The sequence below is a fragment of the Procambarus clarkii genome, chromosome 65 (assembly GCF_040958095.1).
Source record: "Procambarus clarkii isolate CNS0578487 chromosome 65, FALCON_Pclarkii_2.0, whole genome shotgun sequence".
Classification (NCBI taxonomy): Eukaryota; Metazoa; Arthropoda; class Malacostraca; order Decapoda; family Cambaridae; genus Procambarus; species Procambarus clarkii.
In genome coordinates, this window is record NC_091214.1 from 3,885,982 (window position 1) to 3,902,425 (window position 16,444).

At 45.9% G+C, this 16,444-nt stretch overlaps 1 protein-coding gene across 1 annotated transcript in view; it reads left to right on the forward strand.

Annotated features, from left to right (window-relative positions):
* Window positions 1–8,461, forward strand: part of LOC123748439 (uncharacterized) — a 102,130-nt gene extending 93,669 nt beyond the window's left edge. The window contains exon 9 of the mRNA XM_069309400.1: window positions 8,306–8,461. Within this exon, the coding sequence (XP_069165501.1) occupies window positions 8,306–8,438 (133 nt within the window). The 3' untranslated portion in view covers window positions 8,439–8,461. The remainder of the gene's footprint in view (window positions 1–8,305) is intronic.
* The last annotated feature ends 7,983 nt before the right edge of the window (window positions 8,462–16,444 follow it).

The following is a 16,444-nucleotide window of genomic DNA, read 5'->3' on the forward strand; positions in this document are numbered from 1 at the left end:
TCGTCGTGTCCTACCAGAGCCTCTCGTCGTCCCACCGTTTAGCGCGTCGTCTCCGTGCCTCCTCACTGCAGGTCCGTCCTCCTCCTTGACTTCTTGAAGGTTGGAGTCGGTCTCCTGGCCGTCGTCTTCTCCCAGCAACGGCTGTCGCCTACGTCTCAGCTACAGTCGTCCGGTTCCCCAAATAGTCCTCTCTTCCTCAGCTACCCAGTGGCTCTGTCAGCCACTACGCTGTCACGAACTGGTGAATTGCCACAGACGTCAACCTACGTCACTGCACGGCTTCACTGCTACTGGCACAGTCCCTGACTGGAGCACTTGTTGCTCAAATAACCGTCAATTCCCTCTTCTGGTTCAACACATGAACTAGGGAAGACTTCTCAGAGTACTGGCGAACTTCCGATGACGCGTAAATCCACGGTAGTGGGAAACAGCTGTCCGACAGACAGGACCACTCGTCGCACGTCCGACCTCTATGACGTGTCGTGTCTGACTGCTGGCGCCAGCCCGGCGCGCTGGCCGGACCCCCTTCCTTCGTGACGTCACTTTCGCCACGGGAGGTTTTCATTGGCTCCCGGTGCCACATTGCTGTCGGTGACCAATCCGGTGCCACTGACGTCACACGGTTTTGGCGGGAGATCAGAGAAGCCAGCGCCATCTTGGCTCCCTAAAGGGCCTATACCACAGGCCAAAATATTACTATTTCACAAATTTCTCGGGTCTCCGAGAACACTTCACTCTCTCCCATATATCAGATTGTAGCCTGCAACGTAGAGAACGCTTGGGAAAAGCAGACATGACTCTTACTGCAGGCGTGGGAGAATTATAAGGGGGGGAACTCCGTCACATACCCCTCCCCTTAAAATAAGAGTCATGTCTGGTTAGTGGATGCGGGATAGGGCATCCGCTACTACGTTGTCCTTCCCCTTGATGTGCTTGACCTTGATCCTTGTCAGACTCTCAGTGCGGGTGAGACTGGTGCCGTCCGCCCTGGACCACTTACTTTCCTCCTCCGGGAGTTCTCGGTCCCTCGGTACACTCAGACCCGTCTTCCGCTGGGTTTCTCGGGTATACGTTCCGTCCTGCTTGGCGGCTCTTCCTTCCACAGTGAAGAAAGGTCTCAGGCGGTCCATGCGACACATCTGTTTCTTCCGGGGTCCATCCGGCTTCCCAATCTCGTACGACACTGGACCCAACCGTCGCAGCACTCGGTACGGTCTCTTGAACCGCGTCTTGGTCGCTCTTCCTTTACCTGGCAGCACAACCATTACTTTGGATCCGGCCTGAAACTTCCTCTGCGCAGCTCCCCTGTCGTACCACTCCGACATCTTGCGTTGCGCCTTCTTCAGGAGTTTCCTAGCCAGTTTCCTCGCTCTAGTGAGACGTTCTTTGAACTTCTGGACATATTTATTCACCGTTCCCACGGTTGCTCCTGACGTCCATCGTTCCTTCATCATGAACAGCATGGCATATATAATATAGATAAATGGAAAGTAAGCCTTCTCAGGACCCACACGTCCTCCTTCGGCCTTACTAACCAATTCGGGGAACTCCTCCTGCTGTAACTCTCCGAGACGAGTGCGGTTTACCCCTGGAGAACTGGTGAGTGTCACCTGCAACACACCATCCGGGCTACTCTCGCCCTCCACTCGTTCTCTGGGTCCTACGTAGAGGTGATCTGTTCCCAGGCTGTCAGTCGACTCCTCAGCCCCATCAGATCCGCAACCTCCTTGTTCTTCGCGTTGTCTCGGCCTCACAGTACAAACTGGGATCGCCACCGGTGCGATTCCCTTCTCGTCCCCACAGACGTTCGAATCTTCGCCTGTCTCCTCGTGTTGTTCTGGGCACTCTTCGCCTTTCACGAGATGCGGAAGGACATACCCTCCACACGCGTCATTCCCCAAGATGACCTGCGCCTCCATCTTGGGCATTGATGTACAGACTCCCACCTCTAGGGTCTGGCAGCCATATTCGGAATCTAAAGTTACCTGGTGTAGGGGCATCCTCACTGGGCCTCCCACAGTGGTCACACTAGCCACCCCCACACTGGTACTTTCGTAACCCTCGGGGAACAGGGTTTCACTTACCAGGGTAAAGTCAGCCCCGGTGTCTCTTAGCATCTTCACGGGGATGGGGTCTGCGACCCCCATCCTTACGGTTCCTTGACACATGAATGGGTGAACTTTCTTCTCCCCATTCAGCACGGGTTCATCCCGCACTCCCTCGGCCCTCTGGTCCTCGAACATCACTAAAGCAACGTGTCCCCGCTGCTTAGGGCGTCTGCATTCCCGCGCGACGTGTCCGGGTATTCCGCAGTTGTAGCAGCGGCCCCTCGGCGGAGACCATCCGCCACCGCTCGCCTTAGCACTGCCTCCAGAGACCGTCACACCCTGTGTCTTTCCCGCCTCACTTGTCGTTTCTTTCCCTGCAGTAACAGTTCCCGAGCTCTCAGCTTGGTTCTCCCCTATTGGCGCTACAGCACCTTTTGTTCCTCGGGTGTTCCAACTTGAGAAATGGGACTTGGGAGAACTCGCTCCTGTCCTCCATCCATCCGTCCTTCTATAACTCCTATCGTTTCCGACGTATGCGGGCGGTCGGTGCTGTCCCTCTCGGCGTGGGCGTAGGGCTTCTTCTAGCATGTCGGCCCGGTCGGCTGCGGCCCTCAGGTCCTTTATGTCCGCCTCCTTTACCCTCATCCTGATCTCAGGAGAGAGCACGGACATAAACTTTTCCATGGCCATTAGTTCCTTGACCTCTTCGACCGACCTTGCTTCTTCAGAGTCCAGCCACTTAAGGAGCTTTCTTTCAATGTCCCTCGCCGTCTCCGCATACGATTTTCCTGGCAACCGGGTACATTCTCTAAACCTCTTTCTGTAACACTCTGGCGTGAGCTTAAAGGAACGGAGCACAGCTCGTTTTACCGCATCGTAGTTAGTGCATTCTTGGAAGTCGAGCATAGTGAAGGCTTGGCGAGCTTCCCCTGTGAGCCTCCCTTGGACCAACTCCGCCCACTCCGCCCTCGGCCACCTCTTCATAGCAGCAACTCTCTCAAAGTGATCGAAGAAACTTTCGGCTTCACTAGGCACAAAGACCGGCAGGTCTCGTTCCCTCACTCGTCGGTCTTCCTGTGGCGGGGCAGGGGCACCTAGTCCCAGTTCAGCTCGCTTCAGCTCCACCTCCTGGTTGGCTTCTATTTCCATTTGTCTCAGCCTAACTTCTTGCTCTCGTTCTTCCCTGCGTAGCTGTGCTTCTCGTTCTTGCTCTTCCCGGCGCAGCTGTGCTTCTCGCTCTTGCTCTTCCCGGCGCAGCTGTGCTTCTCGTTCCTCACGCTTCGTCTGTGCTTCTCGCTCCTCACGCTTCATTTGTGCTTCTCGCTCTTCTCTGCGCTGCTGAGCCTCTGCTTCTCGCTCTTCTCTGCGCTGCTGAGCCTCTGCTTCTCGCTCTTCTCTGCGCTGCTGTGCCTCTAGCTGCAGCTTCATTATTTCCAGCTTAATGCTGTGCCTGCTGCCGCTGGATCCCCTGCTGCTTCCACCAATACTCAAGTGTTCACCCTCACTGGCAGGTGTTTGGGGCCGTTCCTCCCCCAAAGCTTCGTCTCGAGCCTTGAGCTGAGCCATTATCTCTAGTCTTCTTTCACCAACTCGGGCAGATTTCAGCTTTATTCCAAAATGATCCGCTATAGCCTGTAACTGTGCCTTGGTGCACTCTTCCAGCACCTGTTCGTCTCTAGAGTCAATAAACCTGGTTACTTTATCATCCTCCATCTTGTGCTATGAGTGTTAACCTGCACCTGATCTCTAACACCACTGCCAAGTACCACTGCAACCTTTACTTCGATTGAAATCCTGGCAAGGTCGCCAATGTTGGGGGTTTCACCTCTCTATTATTCTCTACCCTTACTCTGGGGTGAGCAATAGTTATGCTCACGGTAACTCACCGTAGCCCTGCGGGTCTTCCCTCGATCCTCACGGCGCCACTGCACGCCAGGAGAGTCTCCCAGTCAATCTTAACGGCCTCTTATTAAGAAAGAGTGAGAACACGACTCGATCACATCGACCGTCGTGTGCCCTCCCCAACAATAGGGCTCTACGGTTAAACACAAGATCGCCAACTGGTGTTTAAGGTGGCCAGTAACACCCTCAGTGGACTGGTGTATTCAGTGGTAGCCTTGGCAAGGTCACACTCAAAGATCAGGAATCAGGCAGGTACTTATTGTTATCACTCTATGTTTACCAATATAATATAGCCACAAGATCAATGGAGGGAATGATAAAAACACTAAGATAGTTTTGTATTTTACTTAAAATGTATGAAAGATGTCACAAAGCCAAACAACAACACATAAATCAGCAAATCCTGACGCGGCCGGAAGTTCCCACGAATAGTCCGCGATCATTAGGTGGCAACACCTCCCCCTCCTCATCAAGTGTCAAGAACAGCTGATCGCAATGGACTCTCCGCGCGAAATTTGCTTGTTTGCTAGATTCACGCGCGCGGTTTCTTTAAATTCTCCAATATTACTAGAAACTCGCACACTCGATATTGGCACAAATAAACCGAATTACTTAGTTACACTGTACTCAGGCTCAAACAGTCTTTTCTACAATCAATTCTACAATGATTCACTGTAATGGTCTTACACTGTTATTTATCCAACAATATATTATGAAATATTAATACGGGAGTTTTCAGTACTTTCTCTCGTGGGCGATAACGCAATAATTCACTGTACTCGCAAATGATTATTCACTGAATGAACATAGACATATATATGGTATATAAATCAATCATCAATACATGGAAAATAAATAGTTTCTGGGCACATAGCCTAACCTCCGAATACTGGCATAATATTATATATAATTCACCACTATATGTTCATATCAAAAATCTATAGAAAGATGTACACAACACAGTAAATTTATCACTGGTTCCTGGTGCCTGTACACACCAATAATCAACATGAATATTACAAGTACTCTTGATAGTACTGTCTAGCACACTGGTGCTTTATCGTGACATAGGTGAGACTTGCTCACGACATATAAAATCTTCAGGCTAGATAATATAGCCAAATAATATAGCTAACTAAAGGGGAATGGGGAGGGAACTAGAACCACCTACTTCACCCTATCCTCCGATGAGAGTCGAGATGTAGCTCCTGGTCCTCGTGTCGGGAACGCCCCCACTCTACACGTCGTCGTGTCCTACCAGAGCCTCTCGTCGTCCCACCGTTTAGCGCGTCGTCTCCGTGCCTCCTCACTGCAGGTCCGTCCTCCTCCTTGACTTCTTGAAGGTTGGAGTCGGTCTCCTGGCCGTCGTCTTCTCCCAGCAACGGCTGTCGCCTACGTCTCAGCTACAGTCGTCCGGTTCCCCAAATAGTCCTCTCTTCCTCAGCTACCCAGTGGCTCTGTCAGCCACTACGCTGTCACGAACTGGTGAATTGCCACAGACGTCAACCTACGTCACTGCACGGCTTCACTGCTACTGGCACAGTACCTGACTGGAGCACTTGTTGCTCAAATAACCGTCAATTCCCTCTTCTGGTTCAACACATGAACTAGGGAAGACTTCTCAGAGTACTGGCGAACTTCCGATGACGCGTAAATCCACGGTAGTGGGAAACAGCTGTCCGACAGACAGGACCACTCGTCGCACGTCCGACCTCTATGACGTGTCGTGACTGACTGCTGGCGCCAGCCCGGCGCGCTGGCCGGACCCCCTTCCTTCGTGACGTCACTTTCGCCACGGGAGGTTTTCATTGGCTCCCGGTGCCACATTGCTGTCGGTGACCAATCCGGTGCCACTGACGTCACACGGTTTTGGCGGGAGATCAGAGAAGCCAGCGCCATCTTGGCTCCCTAAAGGGCCTATACCACAGGCCAAAATATTACTATTTCACAAATTTCTCGGGTCTCCGAGAACACTTCACTCTCTCCCATATATCAAATTGTAGCCTGCAACGTAGAGAACGCTTGGGAAAAGCAGACATGACTCTTACTGCAGGCGTGGGAGAATTATAAGGGGGGGGAACTCCGTCACAATATATATATGTATATATATATATATATATATATGTATATATATATATATATATATATATATATATATATATATATGTATATATATATATATATATATATATATATATGTATATATATATATATGTATATATATATATATGTATATATATATATGTATATATATATATATATATATATATATATATATATATATATGTATATATATATATATGTATATATATATATATATATATATATATATATATATATATATATATATATATATATATTATATATATATATATATATATATATATATATATATATATATATATATATATATATATATATATATATATATATATATCATTGAATATGACCGCATATTCTGTATTTATTATTTTCTGGTTTAGGGCTTCTATCCCTCTAACTATTTTCTTAGCATCAGGGCTTAATTGAAATAGGAGTTCTCCAAAACTCATTTTCGTACTTTTAAGGTGAAGAAAAGAAGTGATTTACTATAGAGTGTATTACACTTATTTATATAATTTGCACGACGTTTCGAACCTCCATGGTTCATTCTCAAGTGAACAGATCTTACAATACTAGTTGATTTTATACCTGCATTAGGTCAGGTGATAATACAATGAAGGTGAAAACATGGGGGGATACATAAGGGATAAACATAGGGGCTGCAGAAGGCTTATTGGCCCATACGAGGCATCTCCTATCTAAACACAAAGATTAATCCAGTGTAATTGGCCTGTTATGTTGGACATTGTCTTCTGTGTTGGCATCGATATGTTCTTGTCTTGTCCTTACTCTCATGGTGGGTAGAGTAAATAGTTCCGTGATTTGGGTGTTCATGGTAGGTCGCTCTATTCTTATGTGAATTGCCTCAAGAATTTGTAATCTTCTTGAATCTTGGGTTTTGTCTATTATGCAAGTATTCTTGTTCAACATTTCTCTTGTTAGAGTAATGTCATGGGCTTGTCTCATGTGATTCCTAGGGGCACCAGATTGAAGATGGCATGTCAAACGCCCTAAACCAGAAAATAATAAATACAGAATATGCGGTCATATTCAATGAAACATGTTTGAAAGAAAACCTGCTGCCAGTATACACCAATATATATATATATATATATATATATATATATATATATATATATATATATATATATATATATATATATATATATATATATATATATATATATATATATATATATATATATATATATATATATAATTTATTTTCATGAGCTGGGCGGCTGACACAATCGCAGCCATGGATTCTAGAAAGAATTTGGCATTACAGCGCCTCAGATTAATAAGATTTAATATTGCGACACTACTGGTTTGTAGTGTTAGTAAAATATAATTCCTAGTACAATAATTACCTCTTATTGCTCCAGGGGTTAGTATTTGGGTGTTGGGAATTTCTACCCTCAGACGTGCCTGGTCCTCTGTGGTGACCAGACGTGTCTGGTCCTCTGTGATGACCAGACGTGCCTGGTCCTCTGTGATGACCAGACGTGCCTGGTCCTCTGTGATGACCAGACGTGCCTGGTCCTCTGTGATGACCAGACGTGCCTGGTCCTCTGTGATGACCAGACGTGCCTGGTCCTCTGTGATGACCAGACGTGCCTGGTCCTCTGTGATGACCAGACGTGCCTGGTCCTTTGTGATGACTAGACGTACCTGGTCCTCTGTGATGACCAGACGTGTCTGGTCCTCTGTGATGACCAGACGTACCTGGTCCTCTGTGATGACCAGACGTACCTGGTCCTCTGTGATGACCAGACGTGCCTGGTCCTCTGTGATGACCAGACGTTCCTTAAATGTGAATTTTGTTATTAACACATTTAGGTTCATCTGCGTTGTTCATTGTGTATTTTAATAAGTGTTAAACTCAACGGACTCGAGTCCGACCATTTCATCTCCCATGGCAATATGATGGTCAGCATAGAGGGGTCGATCCCCTCTCAGTAAGGCAGGATGTGTGATCCCCGACCTCCTCCTCCTCCTCCTCCACTCCCCGCTCCCTCAACCACTGACATACCCAATACACTCTTTCCAAATATTCCGTATATTCAGTGTGAGATCTGTGCACTATTTCAAGATACTTTGCATGGACTCCTTATCACTTCTGCTGTTTTCTCCTTGTTCTTATATTCTTCCATGTGTGTTTTTCATATTCATTGTTTCTTGGAAGGTATTTATGTTTTATTTATATTATCAAATTGTATTTGAGAATAAATTGTTTCTTGGGATGCCGTCAGGTGCTCCGCCGTGACCTACGAACACTACTACTACCTGAGCGACCAGAGCTGCCAGGAGGAGCGCATCCCACTCTGCATGCTGGAGGCCCAAGGTGACTCTCACCACCTTGACGGGGAGCCTGACCAACAATAGTGAGAGCAAGAAGCCTGGGGAGGAGCCTGGTGGTGGGGGGGAGCCTGGTGGGGGAGCCTGTTGGGGGGCAGCCTGGTGGTAAACTTCTAGGGAGAAACCTCAGCAGGAGGGGAGCCTGAGGGGAGGGAAGCCTGGGGGGGAGCCTGGTGGGGGGTAGCCTGGTGGTAAACTTCTAGGGAGAAACCTCAGCAGGAGGGGAGCCTGAGGGGAGGGAAGCCTGGGGGGGAGCCTGTTGGGGGGCAGCCTGGTGGTAAACTTCTAGGGAGAAACCTCAGCAGGAGGGGAGCCTGAGGGGAGGGAAGCCTGGGGGGGGAGCCTGTTGGGGGCAGCCTGGTGGTAAACTTCTAGGGGAGAAACCTCAGCAGGAGGGGGAGCCTGAGGGGAGGGAAGCCTGGGGGGGGAGCCTGGTGGGGGCAGCCTGGTGGTAAACTTCTAGGGGAGAAACCTCAGCAGGAGGGGAGCCTGAGGGGAGGGAAGCCTGGGGGGGGAGCCTGGTGGGGGGTAGCCTGGTGGTAAACTTCTAGGGGAGAAACCTCAGCAGGAGGGGAGCCTGAGGGGAGGGAAGCCTGGGGGGGGAGCCTGGTGGGGGCAGCCTGGTGGTAAACTTCTAGGGAGAAACCTCAGCAGGAGGGGAGCCTGGGGTCCTATAAGACTGAGTGAGGAAACTCCTAAGAGAATATTTGAGGACAAAGGCTGAACGACAAGCTTGAGATGGATGCCTGTCAGTCAAACCAGAGAGGAGAGCCTGGGGAGGTGACACTCTTCTTAGCTGGTTCATAATATTCTCAGGTGAGTGACACAGTAATCATCAGTGAAGCGCTCCTCTCAACTGAGTGACGCTCTCCTGAGCTAGATGATGGTCTCCACGGCTGGATGATCCTGTCCTTAGTGATATCTTCCTCTCCTCAGTTGTGTGTGCTTTACCTAGTGATGTATCCTCAACTGAGTGACGGTGTCCTCAGCTGAGTGAGTGTCCTCAGCTGAGTGAGTGTCCTCAACTGAGTGAGTGTCCTCAACTGAGTGACAGTGTCCTCAACTGAGTGACAGTGTCCTCAACTGAGTGACAGTGTCCCCAACTGAGTGACGCTGTCCTCAACTGAGTGACGCTGTCCTCAACTGAGTGACAGTGTCCTCAACTGAGTGACATTGTCCTCAACTGAGTGACAGTGTCCTCAACTGAGTGACAGTGTCCTCAACTGAGTGACAGTGTCCTCAACTGAGTGACAGTGTCCCCAACTGAGTGACGCTGTCCTCAACTGAGTGACGCTGTCCTCAACTGAGTGACAGTGTCCTCAACTGAGTGACATTGTCCTCAACTGAGTGACAGTGTCCTCAACTGAGTGACAGTGTCCTCAACTGAGTGACAGTGTCCTCAACTGAGTGACAGTGTCCTCAACTGAGTGACAGTGTCCCCAACTGAGTGACGCTGTCCTCAACTGAGTGACAGTGTCCTCAACTGAGTGACAGTGTCGTCAACTGAGTGACAGTGTCGTCAACTGAGTGACAGTGTCGTCAACTGAGTGACAGTGTCCTCAACTGAGTGACAGTGTCCTCAACTGAGTGACAGTGTCCCCAACTGAGTGACAGGTCCTCAACTGAGTGACAGTGTCCTCAGTTGAGTGACAGTGTCCTCAACTGAGTGACAGTGTCCCCAACTGAGTGACAGTGTCCTCAACTGAGTGACAGTGTCCTCAACTGAGTGACAGTGTCCTCAACTGAGTGACAGTGTCCCCAACTGAGTGACAGTGTCCCAACTGAGTGACAGTGTCCTCAACTGAGTGACAGTGTCCCCAACTGAGTGACAGTGTCCCCAACGGAGTGACAGTGTCCCCAACTGAGTGACAGTGTCCCCAACCGAGTGACGGTGTCCTCAACTGAGTGACAGTGTCCTCAAATGAGTGACAGTGTCCTCAACCTTGTGACAGTGTCTTCAACTGAGTGACGGTGTCCTCAACTGAGTGACAGTGTCCTCAACTGAGTGACAGTGTCCTCAACTCAGTGACAGTGTCCTCAACTCAGTGACAGTGTCCTCAACTGAGTGACGGTGTCTTCAACTGACAGGGGTGGCAGGGTGTGGGAGGTGGGGTGGCAGGGTGTGGGAGGTGGGGTGGCAGAGTCTGGGAGGTGGGGTGGCAGGGTGGCAGGAGGAGGGGTGGCAGGGTGTGGGAGGTGGGGTGGCAGGGTCACCGAGATGGGGTGGCAGGGTCTGGGAGGTGGGGTGGCAGGGTGTGGGTGGTGGGGTGGCAGGGTCTGGGAGGTGGGGTGGTAGAGTCTGGGAGGTGGGGTGGTAGAGTCTGGGAGGTGGGGTAGCCGGGTCTGTGAGGTGGGGTGGCAGGGTGGCAGGAGGGTTACAAGGTACGGTTGGGCAGGGTGTGGGGCTACCTACCTTGAGGTGCTTCCGGGGCTTAGTGTCCCCGCGGCCCGGTCGTCGACCAGGCCTCCTAGGGGGGAAGAGAAGGCTGACAAGCACCTCTCGGCTTGAGGGTTGGGTAATGGTTCACACTTGGGGGTGTGAGGGGGAGTTGTGACACTAACACACTCGTATAATTCCGTGGTATTTCACTACACAATATCATACACTTGTAATCTTGCTCACTGTGAGCTCGATGCACTTGATACACGATAGCTGTTTCCCGAGAGCCGAGGTATCTGTTTTTCAAGGATATTTTCAAAAATATATACACAAAGGTCACCTCCCTCGTCTGACCCCCTCAACCACAACCCATCCCCAAACCATAATTGTTGGAGCCCCACAGGGCTCTCACTGCAGTTCCATTGGTTCCACACTGCCAACCCGCCTGTTTGATTGATTTTGGTTGCAATAGTTCACCCTGCAGGCCACTTCCCGCCACTCTCGCTCATTCCCAGGATATTCACACTGCAAGCTGTTGAGTCTGGGTACGGTGGGGTCAGGATATCACTAGGCAAGGCCTCCTCCCAGCGTCCGTCCCTCTATGGCTGTCGTCCCCTGGAGTCCTCCCTATATATACAGCTCCACCCCCCCCCCCCTCCTGCCCTACTGGACTTGTCAAGGGGTTTCATTGTCCCTGTCAGTCTAGGTTTGAACCTTTCACGGGGTGATTCTTTTCTGATATAACCGACTATCGTGTTTGTGCAAGTTAATGTTACAATTGTGGCTCGTGTTCTCTCATAAGTGATTTGTGTCAATGAAAACGAACTTCTGGTCTGTGACTACTTAGAGCTATTGGGTCACTGGGTGGAAATAGCTTTGGCTAACAATTACTTTTTATATTCTAGTGGTCATTTGGTCAGAGTACTGGACTTGTCAAGGGGTTTCATTGCCCCTGTCAGTCTTGGATTGAACCTTTCACGGGAGGAGTCCTTTTAAATATATATATATATATATATATATATATATATATATATATATATATATATATATATATATATATATATATATATATATGTCGTACCTAATAGCCAGAACGCACTTCTCAGCCTACTATGCAAGGCCCGATTTGCCTAATAAGCCAAGTTTTCCTGAATTAATATATTTTCTCTAATTTTTTTCTTATGAAATGATAAAGCTACCCATTTCAATATGTATGAGGTCAATTGTTTTTTATTGGAGTTAAAATTAACGTAGATATGTGACCGAACCTAACCAACCCTACCTAACCTAACCTAACCTATCTTTATAGGTTAGGTTCGGTTAGGTAGCCGAAAAAGGTAGGTTAAGTTAGGTTAGGTAGGTTAGGTAGTCGAAAAACAATTAATTCATGAAAACTTGGCTTATTTGGCAAATCGGGCCTTGCATAGTAGGCTGAGAAGTGCATTCTGGCTACTAGGTACGACATATATATATATATATATATATATATATATATATATATATATATATATATATATATATATATATATATATATATATATATATATATATATATATATATATATATATATATATATATGTATAATTTGCACGACGTTTCGAACCTCCATGGTTCATTCTCAAGTGAACAGATCTTACAATACTAGTTGATTTTATACCCGCATTAGGTCAGGTGATAATACAATGAAGGTGAAAACATGGGGGGATACATAAGGGATAAACATAGGGGCTGCAGAAGGCTTATTGGCCCATACGAGGCATCTCCTATCCAAACACAAAGATTAATCCAGTGTAATTGGCCTGTTATGTTGGACATTGTCTTCTGTGTTGGCATCGATATGTTCTTGTCTTGTCCTTACTCTCATGGTGGGTAGAGTAAATAGTTCCGTGATTTGGGTGTTCATGGTAGGTCGCTCTATTCTTATGTGAATTGCCTCAAGAATTTGTAATCTTCTTGAATCTTGGGTTTTGTCTATTATGCAAGTATTCTTGTTCAACATTTCTCTTGTTAGAGTAATGTCATGGGCTTGTCTCATGTGATTCCTAGGGGCACCAGATTGAAGATGGCATGTCAAACGCCTCGTCAGCTTGGTCGACGTCATACCTATGTACTTACATTGAAGGTTACATCCTTCGTGGGGGCAAGTGTACATGTATACAACGCTTGACTGCTGTAGAGGGTTCTCCGTCGGCTTCGGGCTGTTTTTGATAAGGAGTTCGGAAGTCTTCTTGGTTTTGTAGAATATTATCAGGTTTATGTTTTGGTTAGGAGTAGTGCTTTTTACTCCTTTACGGATTATTTCTTTCATTATTCTTTCCTCTTTTATATGTTCACTGTGCATGGTTGATTTGTAATATAATTTTATTGGGGGTGTTGTGGTTTCTGTTCTAGGTTCTGAATTATACCAACGGTCCAAGTGTCTTCTTATAGCAGCGTTTATTTCCGCGTTGCTATATCCGTTGTTCACCAATACCTGAGTTACTCTTTCAAACTCTCTACTCACGTTGCTCCATTCAGAGCAGTGGGTAAGCGCTCGACGAATATAAGCATTGAGAACACTGGCTTTGTATCTTTGGGGGCACTCACTTCTACCGTTCAGGCATAATCCTATGTTGGTGGGCTTGGTATATTCGTTGGTACTTAAAGAGGTTCCTGTTTTTGTTATTAGTACATCCAAGAATGGCAGACTGTTATTTTCACTATTTTCATGTGTAAATCGGAGTACTGACTCTCTCTCTAGGTGTCTTTTTAGGTCAATTAGTTCATCTGAGTCTTTTACTATTACGAATATGTCATCTACATAACGGCAGTATACAGTTGGTTTTTGTCTGCTACTGAAGACCCTATCTTCGATGGTTCCCATATAAAAATTAGCAAATAAAACTCCTAAGGGGGAGCCCATTGCTACTCCGTCTATTTGTAAATACATGTCTCCTTGTGGACTGATGAAAGGGGCTTCCTTTGTACATGCTTCGAGAAGACTTTTCAAGTGTGGCTCAGGTATGTCTAATTTGGGGGTGCTCTCGTCTCTGTATACTCTGTCCAGTATCATTCCTATGGTATGATCATTCCAGCAGCATATGTATTGATTCCTACCCATGAATACATGAACAAAATTAGCGACATCCTAAGTGACGAGTCCAAATTTAAACGAATCACGAGGAACCCCGTAGAAGACCTTAAGCGGAAAGTAAACAAAACAATTACAGCAATCAACGCAAAGAAAGGTAGTGTGCATTTCAATAAACTTCAAGGCGACTATGGCTTAGGATATGCCTACGGCAATGTTAAGACGCATAAACCAGGTAACCCACTACGCCCTATAATCAGCCAAATACCAACCCCAACTTATCACCTGGCAAAGAAACTCAATGAACTCCTAACTCCATACACTCCAAGTAAGTTTAGTCTACAATCATCAGCAGATTTCCTAGAATTGATCAAATCTACCCAGCCCGACGGAATCATCGCTTCCCTGGACGTTGAATCCCTTTTTACCAACGTCCCAGTCGACACAACCATAGGAATGATACTGGACAGAGTATACAGAGACGAGAGCACCCCCAAATTAGACATACCTGAGCCACACTTGAAAAGTCTTCTCGAAGCATGTACAAAGGAAGCCCCTTTCATCAGTCCACAAGGAGACATGTATTTACAAATAGACGGAGTAGCAATGGGCTCCCCCTTAGGAGTTTTATTTGCTAATTTTTATATGGGAACCATCGAAGATAGGGTCTTCAGTAGCAGACAAAAACCAACTGTATACTGCCGTTATGTAGATGACATATTCGTAATAGTAAAAGACTCAGATGAACTAATTGACCTAAAAAGACACCTAGAGAGAGAGTCAGTACTCCGATTTACACATGAAAATAGTGAAAATAACAGTCTGCCATTCTTGGATGTACTAATAACAAAAACAGGAACCTCTTTAAGTACCAACGTATATACCAAGCCCACCAACATAGGATTATGCCTGAACGGTAGAAGTGAGTGCCCCCAAAGATACAAAGCCAGTGTTCTCAATGCTTATATTCGTCGAGCGCTTACCCACTGCTCTGAATGGAGCAACGTGAGTAGAGAGTTTGAAAGAGTAACTCAGGTATTGGTGAACAACGGATATAGCAACGCGGAAATAAACGCTGCTATAAGAAGACACTTGGACCGTTGGTATAATTCAGAACCTAGAACAGAAACCACAACACCCCCAATAAAATTATATTACAAATCAACCATGCACAGTGAACATATAAAAGAGGAAAGAATAATGAAAGAAATAATCCGTAAAGGAGTAAAAAGCACTACTCCTAACCAAAACATAAACCTGATAATATTCTACAAAACCAAGAAGACTTCCGAACTCCTTATCAAAAACAGCCCGAAGCCGACGGAGAACCCTCTACAGCAGTCAAGCGTTGTATACATGTACACTTGCCCCCACGAAGGATGTAACCTTCAATGTAAGTACATAGGTATGACGTCGACCAAGCTGACGAGGCGTTTGACATGCCATCTTCAATCTGGTGCCCCTAGGAATCACATGAGACAAGCCCATGACATTACTCTAACAAGAGAAATGTTGAACAAGAATACTTGCATAATAGACAAAACCCAAGATTCAAGAAGATTACAAATTCTTGAGGCAATTCACATAAGAATAGAGCGACCTACCATGAACACCCAAATCACGGAACTATTTACTCTACCCACCATGAGAGTAAGGACAAGACAAGAACATATCGATGCCAACACAGAAGACAATGTCCAACATAACAGGCCAATTACACTGGATTAATCTTTGTGTTTGGATAGGAGATGCCTCGTATGGGCCAATAAGCCTTCTGCAGCCCCTATGTTTATCCCTTATGTATCCCCCCATGTTTTCACCTTCATTGTATTATCACCTGACCTAATGCGGGTATAAAATCAACTAGTATTGTAAGATCTGTTCACTTGAGAATGAACCATGGAGGTTCGAAACGTCGTGCAAATTATACAAATAAGTGTAATACACTATATATATATATATATATATATATATATATATATATATATATATATATATATATACTACTTTTAGACTATGTATAAGTATGCAACCCGTTCTCGCACTTGCTTATAGTCAATATTTTGCTTATGAATAAGTGCATGTGTGACATACTAATTTATTGTGAATATTTGAGTTTACCTTGATAAGGTGAATAGAAAACCACAACCTAACCTAACCTTTTTAGTATGTTAAGATATTACAATCAGTATTGAACTTATACCAATATCGATATTACAGTTTTATAAAAATAATAAAACAAAACTAAAATATTTAATAAATTGTAAAGTAACTCAGGATATTGTAAAATTTTGCATAAAATCTCTATTGTTTAATAAAACTGAGAGAAAAAGTTAGTGCCTTGAAAAAATGTCTTGGAATATGTCACACATTTATTTATTTTTAAGCAAAATCGTAACTATAAGCAATAAGTCTTATACGTGCTGTCTTGTGCGAGAACAGGTTGCAGTATGTAATACTTTGAATATCTATGTATTAGTATATACTATTACGTATAATTAAGTAGTTGAAAGCTTTTTAATGTTAACTATGCCTTAGTGTATTATTATGATACTAATGTACTTAATACAGTTACTTTAAGC